Source organism: Ammospiza caudacuta, chromosome 17, assembly GCF_027887145.1.
Source record: "Ammospiza caudacuta isolate bAmmCau1 chromosome 17, bAmmCau1.pri, whole genome shotgun sequence".
Classification (NCBI taxonomy): Eukaryota; Metazoa; Chordata; class Aves; order Passeriformes; family Passerellidae; genus Ammospiza; species Ammospiza caudacuta.
In genome coordinates this window covers 14,054,836-14,074,500 of record NC_080609.1, presented here as the reverse complement: position 1 = coordinate 14,074,500, position 19,665 = coordinate 14,054,836, and the positions used below count along the sequence as shown (strand labels likewise).

At 44.1% G+C, this 19,665-nt stretch overlaps 1 protein-coding gene across 1 annotated transcript in view; it reads right to left on the bottom strand.

Moving 5' to 3' along the window:
• FOXK1 (forkhead box K1) overlaps positions 1–19,665 on the bottom strand; it is a 47,504-nt gene that overhangs the window by 7,177 nt on the left and 20,662 nt on the right. The window contains exons 2-5 of the mRNA XM_058816183.1: positions 13,727–13,924; positions 3,322–3,478; positions 1,916–2,062; positions 22–215 (exon numbers count right to left, since the gene is read on the bottom strand). Coding sequence (XP_058672166.1) covers positions 22–215; positions 1,916–2,062; positions 3,322–3,478; positions 13,727–13,924 — 696 coding nt within the window. The remainder of the gene's footprint in view (positions 1–21; positions 216–1,915; positions 2,063–3,321; positions 3,479–13,726; positions 13,925–19,665) is intronic.

Sequence of the window (19,665 nt, the reverse complement as noted above, 5' to 3'; positions counted from 1 at the left end):
ATGAGAGGAAATTGAAGTTACCTGGAGGAGAGAGGCCCAAAAGGTGTTCGGAAGCAGGACACTCCTCTTTGCCTTCTTTTTCTAAATGCTTGTTCTACAAGTTTGGCTTCAGAGGCAGGGTCAATCCTCCAAAAGGAGCCTTTTCCAGGCTCCTCTTGGGAGCGTGGGACTTTAATAAAGTAACGGTTCAAGGAGAGGTTGTGCCGAATGGAATTCTGCAGGAAGCACAGGAATGAGCTGATTATTTTGCCACGAAGTAACAAAGACAAATGAGTTGCACCACACAGCTTGGAAAAATAAATCCACACTGCCAGAATCAGTGTTGAAGGTAGAAACAAGTCACTCAACTCACACAGCTCCAAAGTCACAGGAGAACAGCAGGAGGAACCTGGGGGAAAGTGTCAGAATTTCTCCTGACCAAGCTGAAAGATAATTTTGGTTGGTGCCAACCATTATTTAAATACATCTGGAGCCAGAGCAGTGACTTCTCTGTGGAAAGCCATGAAAGCAGAGCTTTTGCTGAGGCAGGGGGAAATCACTGTAAACCACATCAGAACTCTCTCAAAAGACAGGCTTTATTCTTGGCAAGTGGAAAAAGTTGCCTGAGCCTGTGCTAACTGCTCACCTGCCCAACGATTACCAGGGTGCCCAAACATGCCCTAGAGGACACTGCGTCTCACAGTAATCACAATGCAAGGCAGCCAACGTGCCCTCAGCAAGCTCTGTGGCACTCTGCAGCTCTCTGGATAATGACAAGACTGTTTATCCTTTCCATTGTAACAGCCCATCTCTTACAGGGTGCAGGGCTGTCTTTTGGGTTGGGGAAGGGCTCAGCAAGGCTGTGTGTGCACAAACTCATCCCTCTTCCACTTTCAAACAAAACAGAAGCTTTTCTAGCAGGTTTAGACAATCTCTACACTGGTGAAGCCCTACAATGCCACTGGAGGGGGGAGAAAAAGGCAACTCCACTCCCTGCTGAAATGCAGCTCTCTGAAGCAGGATGCAGCAAGTGGTTCACAAAGCACAACTCTGCTGAGCAGGTTAGGGCAGGAAGTGAATTCCACAATTAATTAGAACTGCAGGGAAAAGCCAGGGAGGCAGAAATGTATTTATTCCAACTGCACTCAAAGTGCACCAAGCAGTGCTGCTCCTGCCAGTTGCACACAGTGAAATCAGCAGCTGCAAGAGCCTTTGCAGCTGTATTAGTGCATTACATTCAAATGGCAACACCCATGGCAGAGGTGTGGTGCCAAGAAAAAGTCTGAAAACAGGTGGAGTTGAGATTCTTGAACCTTTGGAAGCAGCCCTCAAGTGAACACTGAAGTTTGATTTAGCATGTGTTAACTACATCCAAACTCTCCTCTGAAGCTGGTCAGGTTTCCTTGAGTACCACAAAGAGTCCATGGACTCCCATTTTCCCAAGTTCCCACTCAAATTCAGAACTTGCAAACTGTGACTTAGGCAGTGCAGCTGATACACTGGGAAAACAAAACATCTGTAATGATTTAAGGTGCTATGATTAAAAACTGGAGCCTCAGTTTTAGGCTGGATATCCTCTGCTTGGAGGAATCATGTCAAAGATGAGGCGAAGGATTAAGCAAATATCTGGGCAGAGGAGTGACTGATAGCAAGGATGTAGGGAAATAAAATACAAAATGAAAGACATGACTACAACATTAAAAGAGGAACTAGTGAGCCCAAGAGTAACACACTACATTGCCCTACAAAGTATTCAAAAAAACCCCAACAAAACTAATCACCCACAAATGAACTAGTCAGTTTGTGTTAAACAAATTCACTCTGGGAACAGTCAAAGCAGCTCTATTCCCAGTGCCCCAAATCTTTAATAAATGCATTTCAAAGCAGATAAGCCATGTCAAAGTAGTTTAAAAGCATGTCAGTGTCAAGAACTCACCTGCCAGCCTTTGTCAGCAGTCCTGTAATATGGATAATGCTTGGTAATGTGGGCATAGATCCCACTTAGTGTTAATTGCCTGTCCTGTGCTGAAGATATAGCCTGCACAATTAGCTGAGCATAAGAATAGGGTGGCTTGGATTCATCCTAAGCAAGGAAAAAAACAAAAAAAATTTAGTTACTAACAAAGAATTCCTACAATGCAGTGTACCACAATCCAAACTTAAAAAGCACATTGGGCTGTAATTTTCACTGATGCCAAGAGAGCAGCAGGGCAGCTAAGAGAGCATCAGCTCTCCCACTGCTGTTTTATGCTGCCACCACCCCATTTTGCAAAAGCATTTGTGTTCAAACAGAGCTACAGGGCTGAGTCAGATCAAAGCACTTCCTTCCATCTCCCCACAAACACACATAAACCCCAACTTCAATCTAATTCCATACCCCACTGACTGTCCCACACATGCCTGCACCAGCACAAGGAAAGGGGTCAAGACAGGCAATTGGAATCAAGAAATAGCGTACAGGTACATTCACTGCTTTCTGTGCTCATGAATTAAAGCCTTCAGTTCTGCCCAGCTGCAGCTCCACTCTGCTAGAAAGGTTTGAGACTGTATGTTATCAGCCCTCCTCCCAGCAACAAGCCCAACATGAAACCTGATCCCATCCCTTCCCTTCTCCAGCAGGATTTGTTTCATTCTAGGAACTTTAATTTGTTTGCTAGATCTCGTATTTCCAACTCTTCACATTACTCCATCAAGAACAACCCTTCTTGTCTCAAGGGAGAATTAACTCGACAAAAAAAGCCACCTAGTAGTGTGCTCCTCCACCCAATCCCAAATCAGGTGGTTTTGGATATGGAACTTTTAACTTTGATCTGAAGATCAGCTCACCAAAATTACATTTTATCACTCTAACCAAGTTATTTTTTTAATCTAGATTCCACTTGCCACTCTCCTCGTTTAACGCCTACTTGACAGGCCTTCATGTTTGTTTTAAAGTCTGACTACAGACTTCTCATGACAAGGATCTGGTTTCTTCCCCTGCTTCTGCTTTCTCCAACTGTGTTTTGCAAAATAACATTAATTAAAAGAAGAAAATGAGATGCTAAATTTTATGTGCCTCTTTATGGGATCTTGATTTATCAAATAAGCAAAAATATTATTCTTGCTTAAACACTTCAGTGAGTGATTTGAATACATTTTAGGCAGGTAAACAAGCAGAGACTACCACTAAGCCAAGCACAGCTGGAAGGAATGACCTCCACCCCTGCAGGACACTATACACAGCACCCTTATGGCCAGAGTGTTCTCAAACCCCTTTAAACTCTAACCAGGACTAGCAATAAAGCCCCAGGCTTTAATAACCCTCCCAAGGAGCAGTGCTGGGTAAGAAATGTTTGTGTGAACCTTTGGGCTGTCCCCGCCAGATGCGTCTGCCTGCTGCTCTGAGGCTGCCTTCGCCGCATACTCTGCTGCCAGCTGCAGATCCGAGGTAATGTTGTGAACAAAACGATATCCTGAGGATCCAGCACCACGTGGACTGGCTGGGCAGGAGTTGGGAACACTGGAGAGGCAAAAAAACCCCCAAAATAAATACAGTTGTTATTTGATTTATTAGCAAGGCATGCAGTTGTTACTCTCGGAGGTACAGTAAAGCTCTCTGGTCATGGAGAAGCAGATGCAACTTTTGCCCCTGTGGCTTATCTAAAGCCCAGACAGATTGAGAAAAAAATCCACCAGAGATAAAATTGGAATTTCTACAAAATCCTGACACTCCCTGCCATATACACTTCCTGCAATCACGACACAGCAGCGTTTCAAAGTATTAAACAACTCCTTTGTGTTTAGAGAAGCACTTCAAACTTCAAACATACAGTGTATGAGGGATGAATATTTAAGTAAATGGATAGTTTGTTATTATGACTTGTTAAGGAACAACACACCAATCTCCTTGTAACACAGATCATAGTTCATCAATCCTTCTAACAGACACTTCTACAGCATCAGAGCTAAAGCACCCAGGGCAGGGATCTGCCATGAAGGTCCCTGACACCACATCTGAGCTCCACAAGCCTTTCCCTGACACCAAACAGCCGGAGCCAGGCGTTTCCTTGATTCACCCCACACCCATGCAGCCAGCAAAGGGGAGCTGCACTCACTGCCTGCACACAGAGGCAGCCCAGCTTCAGTTCTGGCTGGAAAAGGCACATTCAGAGTGGCAGGGCCACCACAAGATGGCATTACAGGAACGGTGACTGAGCACCACAGGCTGTGAAAGGTGATAAAATGCTACAAACACATAAAACGGGGCTATAATTTGCAACATCACTGAGGCACACAGAAATGAGTGCTGCAAGATGAGAACTAATTAGAAAGGCTTGTCCAGGGATCACACGTCCTTGATTTTTAGGGTTAGAAGAATCAAAGAATGGTTTGGACTGGAAGAGCCCTTAAAGATCACCTTGTTCAGCTCCCTGCCATGGGCAGGCACACCTCCCACTGGACCAGGTTTTTCCAAGCCCCATCCAACCTGGCCTGGAAGGATGGGAGGGGAGGGATGAGTCTGGGAAGCTGAAATTCCCTTTCTGTGTCTCTCCCTGGCCTGTGCTGTCCAGAATTTAGGGACTCAGAGCCAGAACAGCAGGATGCACAGCCAAATCCCAGGATTACAAATGTCTTCTAGGAGCAGAGAAACAGTAAACAAGAAAGCAAACCAATACACAGAAGATTTACACAGCAAAACAAGCAGTTCAAATGGTATGAAAAGATGCAAATTGAAGCTCACAGCTGGAACTAGAATTCAGTAAAACTGGCATAAACAATCCTCTTACTGGTGAAATGCCCAATAACTGACAAACAAATGCTGACACTCATCACAGCACTGCACCAAATGCTGTAGGAAAAAACCCTGAACATGGTCCCTTCCTCAAAAGGTGATCTCACATACACACAGGGATGGAGAGGAAGCAGTGAGACAACCCCTGTTTGCTCAGTGGGCAATACCTTGGGTGCAGAAGCAATTTGTCAGTGTAAGGAATGAGCACTTCCTACCACAGTCCAGCCTGTAAACTGAGAAGTGCTGCTACTCCTTGTGGTGTCTCTGCAAATGGCTGCAGTGCTGAGCTCAGCACAACCCTGACTGGTTTCTTTTAAAAGTGAATTGCAGAATGGGGGAGCTGGGGGCAGAGAAAAGGCAGCAGAAATATCCAGCAACAACAAACCTTTGAAACAGGGAACTCAAGCCCTGTACAGCCCCTGGTAACCCTTTCAGTGCCCCCCAATGGGGGGCATTCATGGGTGATGCTGTTCAGAGGCACAGCAGAAGGTAAAGCTTTCAGGTAGTGCAAGGTATAAAATGTTGATGAGCCCATACTTACAGATCTCCCTTTGCCAGAGATAAAGGCATTTCTTGCCCAGCCTTTCAAAGAGCAGAGACCTATTTGTGCAGGAAAATGAATGAAAATTTCCTACTCCAAGCTTTGGAAGTGAGTAATACTAAACCACAGAAGACACTCTTGATGTCTTAGTATTCACATGAGGAGCTGGTGTGAATTTAATTATTCTGCTGTCATTTTTCCATAGCTTCTTCACATACACACTTCTTATAATGTGCAGATAATTACAACTGAAAGCCATTTTCATACATGAAACAATGACAAACTAAAACCACAGTGATTCTTTTTGTGTTTGGCACCCAAGCAATTATTGTTACACACGGGGTAGAAGTGGAATAGGATGAAACAGCTTTCTGATTTTGTTATTTGTCTGCAGAAATACACAAACAGCAAACCACAGAGACAGCAGCCAAAACTCAGGACAAAGATATGGAAGAAAGAAAAGTTCTCCAATAAATCCATGCTCTGCAGAGCTGTATTTCTCGCTTTTTCTTTTTAATAAATACATAAATAAAAATAGATAAAAGAATTTATTCCTTTATTCAGGATCAGCAGAGCAAGCAGCTCAGTTTTTGCCTCTCCAGCTGTAGCGTCTGAATTTCAAGTATGATCTCTTTCTAAAAAAAAAAACAAACAAAGAAAAAACCAAAGGGAGAAACCCATTCCTTGCAGGGCTGTGATTCTCTGGAGTGTTGACAAAGCCCTTCCAAACAAAAGTGTTAATAACTTGTAGAAAAGCCAGGCTCTCCCAGCAGATATTCACTGAAGAACAGGATCATGATCATCCCCTAAAGAAGCAGCTGCCCCCTGGGACCACCACAGTGATACCAAAGATTTGGAAGAGATAGTAATCTTTTATCAGAATGAAGCCCTTTTGTCCAGGCAGATCTGCTTCCTTTCAGCCTGGATCAATGATCAAATCAAGAGATGTGGGGACAGAACAAACACCAGGTTCAGGCACTCCAAGCACAGACAGGGTAACACATGCTGCTGAGTGCTCAAGCTCTCAGTCAATCATCACAGCTCTTCAGAGGGGAGGCAGAAAGAGCTGACTACTGGAAAAAACAAGGAGACACAATCTGTTCCCCTCCCAATATGGGACAGAAGGAGTGAAGAAACAGTTTTACTAAAAATACCCCTCTGAGGGTTAAGTTAAAATTAAACATTAGTGCAGTCAAAAGAAAACAAGCAAACACAATGCAGTGACATCAGTTTCCTGGAGTTCCTGGAATTCTCCTCACCACCCAAAGCCAGGGGCTGGCCGGGGATGCTTGCATGTACTCACACCCCCTTTAAAAATATTATGAAACAAAGAGTTTTCCCTACAAACACCTGTTTGTGCTATAAAGCAAAAATCAACTGCAAGGATACCAATAATGATTTGTTGCATATTAACGTGGCATCAGTACTTGGCCATAACTTGATCCATGTTGATACTATAACCTTTCACTGAGAAAAGCACCTCTAGGTCTGCAATTTCACCCTGCTCTGACATCCCACCACACTGCTGTGATCCATGCTCACTGTCCAGGCTGGCAAACTCAGCTTACAAGCAATCCAAATTAATTTGGGTTAGCCTTGCTTGATATTGAAGAGAGCATTTTGGAGAGGAACCAAGTGTTTTGCACCACTGAAAGGCACACAGAGCATGGAAATAACCCAGCTGCAGTTACCCACAATCTTAATCCTATGGTACCATGGTTAATGCCCCAAGTGCCAGAGATCTTTGATATCCATTGAGGATTCAGCATCTCAACGTGAAACAGTGACTGCAGGCAGCCACTGAGCCACAGCTCTCTAAATACCATGCTGAGAACTCAGCTTTAGAATCAGACTGCAACCACGTGCTGAATCACGCCAGCCCTCTGCAGCATGTTTTCCATTTCAGACTTAACCCTTCTCTGGCAGGAAGGCCAGCAAGATGAGGGCTGAAGGCAGTGTCTGCAATACACTCACCCATGTAAGTGGCAGGATGCCTTTTAAACACGGGGCTTGAACGTTCTTTGGAACACCACAATTCACTTTCAACTCCTGCCAAGAGGAACCCAGCCTGCAAGTTCACAGCACTTGCTAGCAGCAATTAACTCTAAGCTGCTGGAGAGTGTGTACAATGTGCTGCACTGCTATTGGAATGTCCACAATCAGTTTGTTTAACCAAAGAATCAGCCTGCAAAAATAGGGCGTACATGTGTGTGCATGGGGCATTCCCACCAGGACACTGTGTGTTGCTTGTCTACTCTCATTAAAGAAAAAAAGAAAGGAAAAAGGATAGAGCAGATCCAGAGAAGGTACTGACAGGGATAAGCAGGATGATTGGAGATATGGAATGGATTTCATACAAGAAAAAATTGTTAAAGACAGAAGCTGAGGTGCAAAGTGACAGAGCTATAAAAACAAAGCCAACGGAAGTGTTCAGCTCTTGGCCTCTTGCACCTGAAGAGATGGTGAGCACAAAATGAAACCAAACAGCACTTCCAAAACAAAAGAAAGTGCTTCTATTTCTGTGGCTACACTGTGGGGTGACTGTGGGGTAAGACAGGGCTGATGAGAAAGTCTGTGTGAATGGAGAAGACCAGAACACAAATTCTTGGGGAAAGGGAAGGACAGAGAAACCATTTAGAAGACAGTCATAAGTCCCTGGTCCAAGGCAGTCTCCTATCCAAAAAAATGGAGGCAAACTACACCTAAGTCAGCATTACTCTGGTTTTTATGTTACACAATCCCCAAGATATCCATGTCTGAGGCAGAACACTGCTACAGGGATCTGTTCCCTGGGCACATTGAGATTCTCACATAAAGATTTCCGCAGTCTCTCAATACTAGGCACGTTTTATGGACTAGGCAGTAATAAAAATAAAAATGAAGCAACAAGTACTTACATTATTTATTTATGGTCATATTACAAGTCTGTGAACAATCTGGAAACCAAAACACTCCCAAATTCCAGTGCCAACTTCCCCAGAAGGAGAGGCAGTAGTACAATGCAGGAAAGTCGCCCTATTACTCAACTGAGTGATCAAGCTATGGAGGCTAAATTTAAACCAGGTATATGGAAAAAGCACATATCCTCTCTAAGACAAGAGGAAAGATTACCTGGGGTCCCATAAAGAATTGTTCACCTGACTCGGAATCTACACTGCTAAAGAGGAACAAAACCAAAATTGCTGGTTAGGATATGATATGCACATGGTAGTGCCTTTGAAAAATTCCCATGTGCACATTTGTGATGCAGGTAAGAAACACAGCAGGGATAAGAGTTACAGCCTTGGCAACGCTGCCAATACACAGATTCCAGTCTGAATGGGTATTTTTAAAGCCCCTGTTGGGTACAGAGAAAAAAAAATAAAAAAATCACCATTTCTTATAATCCTCCCCAGTCTGTTCCTCGAATGCAAGCTAGAAGTGTGTTGCCCTGGGCACAAGGACTATGGTTAGAAAAATAGCACAAACCTCTGACAACCACAATACTCCACTTCATAAGCCTGCAAAAAGGGGCATGAAGATACAGGGACTCTTTTCATGTGCAACAAGCAAGAATCAGGTCAAAGTACAGCCCTTGGACTTGCGAAACAAGCCTTTCCACGATACACCAATCAGCAAGAATGGCTGAGAATCCTCCACTGCTCTCACCTTCCCCAGCCCAGCCCCAAAATTGTAACTCAAAGAAAGGCAAGTCCTTGCACGTTGCATGTTTCAGACAGGTTTCAGAAGCAATCACAAGTGGTGAGACTGCCAAAACCAAGCTGGATTTTGATGTGAAAGGAGAAATCTGAGAGCTCCCCTGCCTGCTTAATGCTGAAGAAAACCAAAGCTGTCGAACAAGCCACAAGTGAGAGAAAGTGAGCTATCCACGAAAGGTGAAATTGTTATTACTCGTCAGTGCTCCAGTGGTTCCCCTGGAAAGGAAGTGACTTCACTCCAACTGTGGATTCAGTGAGCATTTCATACTCATTGGGGAAGAGGAAGTGCTCCTGTAGCTGGTGACATCTGCAACCCTTCCTCCAGCACATGGCTTGGCACATGTCCTCTAGCACACGGTCCATTATCTGCAATAAACATGCGTAGGAGCTCCCCAGCCCAGCACAGGCTGCTGCCTCTCTTATGTGATGTATATGCATCATCCTCCTTGGCTTGTGGTTTGGAGACTTGGGTGATTAAAAATAATCACCTCTCTGTCCAACCGTGGGAGTTGCCTGAGCTGTGCATTCTGCCTGAGTGCAGGAAGTAATGTATAACTGAGATGATGCAAAAGAGCCTGCAAAAAACCTGCCTTGGAGCTCTTCAGCAGCGCTTCAGTTCAATGGCTCACAGAGCTCTGGGAAGAGGCAAAGCCTCAACGAAATGGAACAGGGAATATTTATGCATCCTGCTCCAGTGAGTGAAGGCATCCACTGAAACGAGGCTTCATTCAGCCTCCCCTACACAGAGTAAACGTGCAAGTGCAGGCTAAATCCCAAGGGTTGTGAAACAGCAGTGCATGGCTATCCTAGAGCCTATAAAAAAAACCCCTCCTTTTTCCCAGCCTAGTCTGGATCAAAGCAGAGCCATGGAACATGGCTCACACACACTCATGTCATGCTTTATGGAATAAGAGCTCAAAACATAATTTATCTACTACACACGCCTATGAAGTAGTAATTACACTATGCATGCATAAAAATCAATGAATTTAAATGACCTGTTAAAGGCCACAAAACAAGTTGGTGGCTAAGTCAAGATAATTGCAGTTACCTCTGAGTAATCCACTATCAGAGCATGCAATGTGCTACTGAACTCATTTCTCTCAGTGAAAAAAGGACCATATGAAACCAAACAATTCAGCTGACACCTTCTGGTTTACTAATCAAGCTTATAGAACAAACGAAGTTGATCTTTCATTATTCATGCCATTAACTGCATTGCAAACTAGTTATCAACCCTTCTAGTAACAGCCAAACATGGGCAGGCACATTAAGAGCTAACAGTTAAAATACTAATCTGGCTTCACACACAAATATGTACCAGTCTAGCTGGTAACACTGACCCTCACCAGGCACTTTTCAAGCAGTTCTCACAGGACCCTAAGGACTCTTACTCCTACACGTCAGAAAACTTTTTTTGCTGATAAAGACTTTGTTTGTGAGCTAAGAATCCATGACCTTTCTGTGAAAAAACCCAAACAAGTACAAGACAAAACGTTCACGCCCCAAGTTATTCTAGTGCAGAGATAAGGCAGAAGTAGCAACTGTAAAATGTGAATAATACTACTGACCTCCAGAGTAGGACATTCAGTATTTCTATATTGTTGTCTGTGTGTGTGTATATCTCACTGAGAACATGTGTAGAATAGGGAAGCAATTAGAAAGAAAGAATTTAATTTTCACAGATATTAAAACCACCCCAGCTCTGAGGGGCAAGGCTGCAGAAAGATGCTATTTGGTAAACTGAGTTAAGTTACTGCTACAGGGCCGTTAACATTGACTAGAACATAGTAAAAAGGAAGCTAAACATGGTAACTCTAAACTCCAAGTCAGTAAGACTTTGAGACCAGGAATAGAGTCCTGCATTACACCTTATCTCTGTGGACCTGATAATAATCCAAGCACAAGCCATTCTGTGGCATGGGTTACAACAGAGTCACATACATGCAGATATTGTGCATTTATCACAAAATCAGGCAAAGTGAAGTGTTTGCAGCATAGGTGAGAAACTCTGTGGAACCACTGTCACTCAAAGAGGAGCCTCCAAATCCAAGGTGCAGAAGCTTAAAGCCATGTACTGACAGACAGTTCCTTAACTCCTGAAATTGTTCAGTTTTATCTCCAAAAAGTAGAGCTGAATTCAAGCAAACCCCACATGATTTTCACAGAGCTTTTCAATGCCTTGAATCTATTGAGGAGCAATTTAGTGCTACTCTGCCCTTTCATATGTTGTGCAAAATGGCAGGCTGCTTCTACTGAGCTCCTACAACCACAGTGGCCTTTTCCTTTCTGGAAAAGGAAAGAAAAATGCAAGTGTGATTTTTTTGAAAAGGAGTTTTGAACTCAAATCAGGAACAAATAATCCATGCCTGCCTTCAACCCTCCCAGCATGCTGCCAACCAACATTTTCCCTTACAGCTGTACAACAGCACTCAAAACACATCCACACACAGCCCCTCCTGGAGACAAAACACCTAGCTGAGAAAACAGTGAGCACATTTCTCCCCAGGAATAAGCAGGAATCTTGCTTTGCAAAGCTGCTGAGGGTGGCAGGTTTGGTTTTGTTTAACTAAAGCTCATTCCCTCTCTAGGCACTGCACTTTGCAGAGGGAAAATAAATAGGCTGGAAAAAACCCAGAAGCTTGCAGGGGAGAACCGGCAGGGAAGCAAGCTGCAGTGTAAACAGGGAGGCAGAGCAGGGCTAGGGGTCAGCAGGGCAGGGCTGGATCTGGGGGGGGGAGCAGGTACAGCCCCTGCCCTACACCAGGGTGGAGGCAGGAAAAAGGGGCCAGGAGCCACTTTCCAAAAAGGAAATTTCACCCTGCCCAGGATTTCCAAACTGCAATAATTTTCCATGGGCCAATCAGGGAGGAGCAAGGCAAACGCACCAAATTAGGAAAGTAAATACTAGAAGGGGGAGAGGAAAGAGGAGGAGGAGAACCCAGCAACCACCTCCCAAAAGCAGCAGTGGGAGAGGGGTCTGAGTTTCATGCTGAGCCCCACCAGCCCTCCCAGCTCTGCCTCTGGGAAGGAGGAGAGGACACTGTGCCAGCCTCACCCAGCGCTGTGAAGCCACCAAGAGAGCAGAGAGCTGCCCTGGAAGTCAGAGGGCCAGAATGCACAGCTACATGCTCCCAAAGGAGCATTCCCTTCTCAGGCAGAAACACCCAAATCACTTCCCAAGCCTGGCCCACAGGGGAGAGCTGCAAGACCCTGCTGGGGGAGAGGGGAAGGCTGAAGGGGCTGAGCAGGGATGTTTACAAACGTGTCAGGTCCTCCTCTGTAAGAGGAACTAGGAAATGAAAGGGCTTCAGCAAGCGAAACCTCAGATGTCTTTTGAGGTTTTCTGAAGACTTGGCTGGCTCAGCTTCTGCTCGAGACAAACGGATGCAATCATTAATCATCCTCAGTAAACACTGCGTTAGGGGCTGAGCACAACTCAACACTACTATTTCCACTTTCTCCTTATGCAAAAGAAACATTCCCAGGGAATCAAATATCAGTTGCAGGCATATGCCAGAGTCAAAAGATACAGCCTCTGTTAGTAACACAAACCACACTGTGCTGCTTTGCACAAGATGACTGAATGGAAACTAACTACCATATGTTGGCAAAGGAACCATCCCCCTCCCCTCCCAGCAACAAGCTTCATCTAAAAAGAGAAGGTTAAATATAAACCAAAAGCAGTGCCTGAACAGAGGACTAAAACCACAGCCACCTCCAGCCCCCTCTTTCTAGAATATCTGCGCTGCACATCTGTGCAGCTCTGTAAGGCGGTCGGAAAAACCCAAACAAGCCTCTGGATCATGCAAACCCAAACCAGCTTCATTGTGACTCTGAAGTCTCAGTCTCAGCCATGCAGATTTGAATACTACTCACTGAATTAGTGCTGTCAGAAGAGATTTGCATATTATACCTTTTTACAAATGTACAGACAAGAAAACAACCCAAAGGCTACTACTATTACCAGGCACACTCTTGCTATTTTGATGCCCACATGTTTTAAAATTCTAATGCATCATCCTATACCATAAAGTCTGCTTTACTTTACAAAATGCATGATACTTCAAGTAACAGATTTAACTTTAAAAGATTTCACTGAAACTCTGTAACATCAACTCTTTGCTGAAGAAGAAAGAAAATATTTCATACAGTAACTTGATGTTCATCTTATTTCTAATGCACATCCACTGATCAGATCATTTACAAAACAGGATACTCGCCCAGATGTACATTTAGATTGCTCCAGCCCCTCAGTACATGGTCAGCATCCTACCCCCATTTCCTTCCATTCCCAGGAAACCACGTGCCAATGGCCACCCCGTCCCTAACTTCAGATAACAGCAGCACCACCCAGCAACAACAGAATATTGCTGGGATAAAAATAAAACAGGCAGTCTTAAGATAGAAAGTATATGCCTGCTTTCTTTTCTCCATGCATATAGGTAGCTCTCAATAAATATTTCTAATTCCACTGCCAAATATAGACTCTATATGTAACTCTATAGTGTGAAACCAACACTCAAGTTTACCCTTGAACCCTCTGAGCTCTTAAACAAAATCCTGGTGCCCTACGGCTGGCCACTATAACGTTTTTTAGCAGTCTCCCATCATTTTGAACATCAGAGATTTAATTAGTTATTTTTAATGGGGCATTTCTTGCACCAAGGATACCGAACAAAGCAGGGCAGACAGACTGATGTCAGAGAAGACATTTTTGAGAAGTGAACATCTTACCTGATAGTGCCTGTGGGGGATGGGAGGGGGCTGACCACGCTCCGGAGATCCGGCTCCGGGATGTGGATCTTCAGAGGTGATATCTGAGGGTAAAGTGGCCGAAGGGGATGTGTTGAGGCTTCCTCTTTTACTTCCTCTTTATGGTATAAAGATGTGAACTGGATTTTTATAACCGTGCTAGGGAATCGGAAAGTACATCTGGAAGAGAAGGAAAGGGAAAAGTCAGATTCACACATGATACTGAATGTACTTGAGAGGTTTTATATGCAGTTGAAGCATCATTAATTAATTCAAAGTCCAACATTCTTTACTGATCCTTCTGCCTCGTGTCTTGGGCAGAATTACTGATCATTCATAAAGCTCTGTAAATACTTCACAATGAATCATGGCCATCTAGAGATGAGATGCAAGCTGAAGATTTGGATAAATTCAGTGATTTCCTCAAGGCCATGTATTCAATCAGTGACTAAGCAAGACGCACTCCTGTGACAACAAACTCTTGGGTTCCTGCAATGTATCAAGGACTAGGATCTATTTTTTATTAGCTCACTGTACCTATCTCAGCAAGATCCAAGTCCCTAGAAAGTATCAAACCACAAGCAATAGGAAACAAAACAGCCATAAAGTCCAGATAGAGCAAGAAACAGCCTCCAGGTAAGATCAGAGAGTACTATTTAAAGACTTGTCTCTATATATTGTATAATTGATATCCATTTATATTTGTGCACATGATTTTAAAGGATCATCTAGCAGGTTTCAGATTAAAATACATTACTTTCGAAGTGCCTCCCTTTAGGGTTACAGCTAGCAGGTTTACAACAGGGCCCCTGCAAGCCTGTGGGGCCTCATTCCTTCTCTAAGTAACATTTCTTCCAAATTGTTATTTAGGAAAAAAAATTAATCACACAAGTGCAGCCTTCAGGAGATGCTTGGAAATTCAAAAGGAAATAAGCACTAACATTTTCCATATTTGAACAGAAAGCTTTCTAATTTACAGTGTCTACAATGAGCACAGGGCTGTAAGAGTGAGTGTTCTGCAATTCTTCTTATTGCACTTTAATTAGACAATCATGTGCAATCAATAAAAGCTTTCCAGGAATCATTTCACTGATACTAAGGTTAAAGCAGCAGGAAATAAAAACCAGGTTTCACCGTGGGAAAGGCCAGCAGAGCACAGTAATTGTGCTGGATTCCAGCATCTTGCCTACAGAAGGAAAGAAAGGGATTTGGGTGGTGTTGTTCTAGCACTGTAAGTGCTGGTGTGGGCTGAGCAGAATTCTTTTAACCAGCACATTATTGAATCCTGCCAGGTAACCAGAACAAGGTGACAAGCAAGTCAATCTGCACCTTGTCTTAATGGTGCTATTGACAGAAATGCAGCTCTAAAACACACTCACTTGCTCTTGGTTCTTTGGCACAAGCAGATTGTGCTGTAAGGTAATGCTCAAAATTATCATTCAGGCATGGGCAGCTCATTCCCATCTCCCACCTCATCTCTCAAATGAGCCGGCTCAGCATTCAGTGGCTCTGCTAGCAGGAGTTTGCATTGCATTTAATTCACTTCAGAGGTCCTGCCACCTGCACTCATTAATGCATTAAATAAGAACATCATTGCTGGCAATGCAACCTAATTGTGTTTATCTAACCCTTCTAAACAAGGTTCCCTGCAGACTCAACATGAAGGCACAGCTCCAAACAGCAGCGTCCATGCCTTGCAGTGTCTGCCAGCAGCAGGCACCAACCTCCTGAGGTGAACCTGAAACAAGGATGTTGAGACACTGCCCTGGATTTTAAGCTTTGTACTGCTACATGGATTTGCTTAAAGAGAAAAAGCTCAAAGTCCATATATTTGCAATGAGCATCACATGAACTCAGGCTCAAAAGCAGTACAAGCAAAGCTTCATCATTTCTCAAGGCCTTATCAGGGAAACCTAAGCTGCCTGTCACAGAGTGATGGAATTCTCTGCTGTAACACCAACTGCTCAGCATTTTCCAACACCTGAGTCAAGGACAAATCAGTCCCTGCTCAGCAGTGCTCAGTGCAATCCCAGCCTGCTGCAGATCAACAGGCCTGACTGCACAGAGCCCTAAGGCAGTTCTGCAGCAGGGCTGAGGCCAGGAGATCCCCTCTGCAGCCTCAGAGCAGCGAGGAGCTCTATCCCACTGCCACTCAGGTCTTCCTTTTCAGAAGGAGCCAGCAATGCAAGATCCATATCTCCTAAATTGCTCTGAGATGATGGTAAAGTAACTCCTTAACTCCTTAACTTTACCCCACTGATGCTGCAGCAATATAATAGATAAAAAGTGATACCTGCACCCAAACCACCGTGAGAGGCTGTCCCATCAGCCTGTGAGTGTGGGCAATCTCAAGAAAATTGTTACTTTTCCAAAATCATGAGTGAACCTGAGAAGTGAAGTCTAAAGTAAGGCAGTAACCGTGCTGCCAAGGCCCATCCAGCCCTGCTTTCCCTGCCAGCCTCCCCAGAGCCAGCCATGTGATTTACCCACAATCTCAGCCTGCAACCAGGCACAGAAACACAGCCTGGGCTGGGCTGACTACACCAGCAAACAATTCCTTGGCTGCTGAGATTTTGTTTTTAGACACACAGGCTTCCCAGTTCACTGAAGCAGAACCCAGGATGTACAAGCAGCTTTTGTGGATTATGGTAATGAGCATGTACATGGCCATTTTGTAAGGAACCAGTCCCAGGAAAACCAGGATATATGGATATATGCAAGGGTGTTCACAGCTTTACTAAGTCCTGCAGCCTGCTCTGTGCTGGCTTCAGTACTGACACTGCCTGCAAAGCCAAGCTGGGGTAACATGGCTGTATTTAAGCTTTTCCTGATGTAAAAACCTGCGACCCAAGAAGTGGAAATGCAATGCAAAGCAGATTGTAAATTCCTGCGGAACTCCTCCCTTCCCCCAGGGGTGAGAAGGTGCCCGGGATTAAGGTTATTGTTCCAGTCTATCACAACCACCACAGCAATGCAAACAGGGCCACCAGCACAGCCCAGGCCACTGCTTCAAATCCACACAGCCTAATGCTGGGGAACCGTGTCACTGAGAAATCAGAAAAACATGATTTTGGGAGCATCTTGTCACAGGAAGCTCACTTTTCACACCATTGAACCTGAATGCAATTTTAATAAGCTTTCCTATTGTTCCCTTAATTACCCTCTTTCCAACCAAGAGGATAAACTTAAATTATATCAGGTAGTCCTAATTGGGAGTGAGGCACATTAGTGCAGGACTTAAACCTCTGAGAACTACACTTCTACAGAAGATAAGCAGGACAAGACAGACAACTCAAGCAGAACTGAGCATGCAGTCCTTAAGATTACTGTATATATTTCAGGTTATTTAAACTGAGTTATACTATTTGATCCATGTTGCATGATTCCTATCAAAGATGCAACAACAACTTTTACTCCTGCTTAACATTTTCATTATGAGAAAAAGATCAATCTGAAAGCAAAGATTAGACTCAACATAAAAAGCATAATGAAGTTAACTGGTATTTTCAAGGGTGCCCAAGAGACAATTCTTTCACGCCCCTCTGAAATTTCCAGCTGATTAGATGGATGAATTAATGGTCTGCAAAATCTTTGGTCTTGTTATGGGCAGGAGGAGCCTGCCTCAGTTACAGATCTGCTGAGTTTACTCAATAATCTGCGACAGACAGACACGTGCTGCAATCAATCCCTGGCCACAGCAATCATATGGACTGAAATCACATTTACAGTAAGGCACATTCATCAGTTCCTTGTGGGTTCCAGTTTCTCTAGGATGCCTCGCAAGGCAGTGAGAATAGAAAGCTTTTCTCTTTTCTTTTTTTTTTTCTTTTTAGTTTGTGTTAAAACTAAAAACACACAAGCAGCCTCCTCAACCTCCACAAACTGGCACAGAAATTCTTGCCTTCTTGGACTACAGGCAGGAGAGTCACAGAAAATGGATTGTTGGCTCCATGCTGCCTGCTGGAGCGCACAGAATCCATACAAGTGGCTGAATGCATGCTATATATACATTGGAGACCAAGGGGGAGAGGAGGAGTGCACATTCCACACATGGCTACAGTCACATAAAAGATGTTGCTAGAATTTTGTTTGCTTGTTTTACACAAGACAGATTTTTCCAAGAGTTTCCTGGGTGAGCTCCTCTCACTGACAGCACAGCAGCTCCCATGCTATTAGGCATCCTTCATGTGGTGAACCAGTGACAGTGACCACAAACATTTCATCTGCATAAAGTCTGAAAATAAAGTGCTAGGAAACACTAGACTTTACATAAACAGTCACCCTACAGCAGACTTCAGGAAAGATGGTTAGGGGAAAAAACCCAACAAAATGACTGCATCCCCTGCATGGCTCTATTAAAAGCAGACATTTTCCTCCTCCTCAAAGCACCTTTTACTCACAGATGCAAAGGGAATGGAGATGCAGTTGCCAAAACATAGTACCAGGTTCAACAGAAGCTATTACAGTCACTGACTTCTTTGTTAAACCACCCTGAGTTCTGTTAGCACCAAATGACTTCTGCTAAGATCTGCTGCATGACAGCAAGAAAAGGCTATTTAAAGATTTTAAAAGGAGGCAGGAAACTGTGCTGGATTTATGCTTTTACACTCACACTGAGGAAAAGCACATTGACAAAAGAAGACAAATCATGAGAAAGCCAAGGTGAAACATATATATGAAATATACATATAACATGCATATATAAAACTTGGAATGATATTTATATATACTGTAATATATATATATATATATAAACATAATGTAGTATGTTATGTTATATATAAACATCATTCCAGTTCATCATGCAAAAGGAATAACCAGAAAAGTAAGCTGGAACTACAACACGTGTTGTAATCAGCAAGTTGGTACCATCTTTGTCTACTTTATCTCACCATAATTTATGAAATCCTGTTATTCCTGAATGTTGGGGGTATAACTGCACCAGGAGCATCTGTGATACAGTGCTGAGATGCAGGTCGAGCAAGAAACATTGTAGGAGGCGCTCTGTTAAAAATATCACTTTTTACAATTTGAATCGGACAGCACCACAGGCCCCAGGTTTCATTCAAAACCTGCTTAAGCATGACTGTCTGCAAGAGCCCTTTTCTTTTTCAGCATGCAGATACTGTAACTACCGTGCTGACACTCAGTATCTCAAGCTTTCCCTCCATCACCCTGACTTTGCGTCAGCACCGGTGTGACCAGCAGGACCAGGGCAGGGACGGTCCACACCTCAAACGCTGTGTCCAGCTCTGGACCTCAGTTCAGGGAGGAATGGAAGGGCTGGAGCGTGTCCAGAGCTGGGGAAGGGTCTGGAGCATGTCCATGAGGAGCAGCTGAGGGAGTTGGGAAGGGGCTCAGCCTGGAGAAAAGGAGGCTCAGGAGGGAACTTCTGGCTCTGCACAGCTCCTGACAGGAGGGGACAGCCGGGGGAGTCAGGCTCTGCTCACAAATAACAAACAACAGGACAAGAAATGGCCTCAGGTTGTGCCAAGAGAGGTTTATATTGAACACTGGGAACCATTTCTTCACCTAAAGGGTTGTCAAGCACTGTAACAGGCTGCCCAAGGCAGTGGCAGAACCACTGTCCCTGAGGGATTGAAAAGATGAGTGAATGTGGCACCTGGGGACATAGAGGGATTTAAAAGGCCTATGGATGTGGCACTTGGGGACATGGAGGGATTTAAAAGACCTATGGATGTGGCACTGGGGGACATGGTTCAGTGGTCTAAAGCTGGGGACATGGAGGGATTTAAAAAACGTGTGGATGTGGCACTTGGGGACATGGTTCAGTGGTGCCACTGGCAGTGCTGGGAGAATGGTTGGACTCAGGGATCTTAAAGGTCCTTTCCAACCTAAACAATTCTGTGATGTGAGGGGACAGTAGTCCAACTCTTGAGGATAGGGCAGTTATCTCTACA